The sequence below is a fragment of the Nesoenas mayeri genome (genome assembly GCF_963082525.1).
Source record: "Nesoenas mayeri genome assembly, chromosome: 2".
Classification (NCBI taxonomy): Eukaryota; Metazoa; Chordata; class Aves; order Columbiformes; family Columbidae; genus Nesoenas; species Nesoenas mayeri.
Window position 1 is genome coordinate 1,910,365 of NC_137543.1, and position 1,588 is coordinate 1,911,952.

Genomic DNA, 1,588 nt, shown 5'->3' on the forward strand with positions numbered 1-1,588 from the left:
CCTGTTTCAAAGGAGAGCTATTGTGGTGCACATGCACCCACCATAAAGTCCTGTTGCACCCTGGCTTTGTTTTTGGTGATCTTGGAAATACCTTAGGAAATAAAAAAGGAAGAGGCATCGTCTGAGGCTGGGATGCAGGAGAATTTATTGAGGAACTAAAAGAGTGAAAAGGACTGAGCGCCAAGTAGAAGGTCACAGGTATAAGCTACATGAAGGGTGACCATCAGGTGAGGTGTCTTGTGTGACATAGATCTTGCCAGAGCACCAAGATCTTCCTGCCTTTCTTAGAGGAGGAACCATGGACAGAAGGATCTTCAATGCGGTAGGTGGTGTCCGTCAGGGGTGGTGGTGAGGGCCCTTAGCAGATGTATCCAGCCCTTCTGCCGCCAAAGCAGCCCAGGCCTCCAAAGCCATAGCCGTTGCCGTAGCCGAAGGCGCCGGAGTTGACGGCGACTCCCTGGGCACCGAGTTCGTTGCCCACGGCAGCCGATGCGGAGGATCCGACGGCGGTGCTCTGGGGGTGGGAGGTGAGGATGGGTCCTGGCAGGGTGACCAGCACGGCGGGAGGCTGGATGACGACGTGGGAGTCCTGGCACTGCAGGGAACAGGGCTCGTTGCAGCTGTTGGCCAGCGGGGTGGGTCCGCAGGGGCGGCAGGCGTCGTAGCAGGCCATGTGTGTGGTGTGGAGGGGCCCTGGAAGGGACGAGAGGCTGTTGAGCAAGCGCAGGGGGCTGAGGGTGCGAGGAGCGGTGCTGCAGGAGGGCGAGGGAATGGGGAGGCTGGTGTGGGGCTGTGGGGAGCGTGGCGGTGGGGAGGCGTGAGGGCTGCTGAGGCTGGGGTCAGAGCGTGCTGGAAGAGAGGGGCCAGGCGGGGCAGGAGAAGGAGGGGAAGGGGGTTGAGGCTCACCTTGTTGAGCGCGGAGGGAGGAGAAGGCGTCAGGAGAGTGTGTGAGGGAGAGAAGTGCTGGGCCGGCTTTTATGCCGGTCCCCGAGGGACGGGACATGCTTTGCGCATGGCGGCATTTTGCAGCCAACAGCTGTCTTATGCCACAGCCTGGCCAGGAATGAGGAGGGTGTGTTTTCCTTCCCGCAATGCTCCAATTTCTTGTTTTTGCCTTGAGGACGTATCCACTTGGCCCTGGCGGCAGCTTTGAAGTGTGAGCACGAGAGGCCGAAGAGTTGGCGTTGATGGCGCGTGTTAGGTGGGCAGAGGACACAGCCAAAGCGTAGCAGAGGTGGGGTGTTGTCAGTGAGCTCATCCCATGGCATCCATGTGGTTTGCAGGTGCATTGCGAGCACGGGGCTGGATTTCCTTGTAGCTCCGTCAGGCTGGTCTGGGCTTTGGAGCTGTGCCAGACTTGAGGACCTGCCTCCTATATGGTGTTCAGTTTCTCTTTGCTAATATGTCTCTAAACCTGTTTTTAGGCCTGGCTTCCTGCTTGAGTTTACTTTGTGCATGCCTTGGTGCCCGTCCTTCTTTTAAGCTTGTCGATGGGTGGATTCGTTATACTTCACAAAGTTTTGGAGGAAGGGAGCTGCAGGGGTGGATTCTGAGATAAGGTTCCAGAACATTCTGTCACGTTCGAAAG

At 57.7% G+C, this 1,588-nt stretch overlaps 1 protein-coding gene across 1 annotated transcript; it reads right to left on the reverse strand.

The window, feature by feature from the left end:
- Nucleotides 1-358: 358 nt before the first annotated feature.
- On the reverse strand, nt 359-673 carry LOC308038049 (feather keratin-like; the record flags this gene model as incomplete). The annotated part of the gene is made up of 1 exon (XM_080340264.1): nt 359-673. The coding sequence occupies one exon, from the start codon at nt 671-673 to the stop codon at nt 359-361; it is 315 nt and encodes a 104-aa protein (XP_080196390.1).
- Between the last annotated feature and the right edge of the window lie 915 nt (nt 674-1,588).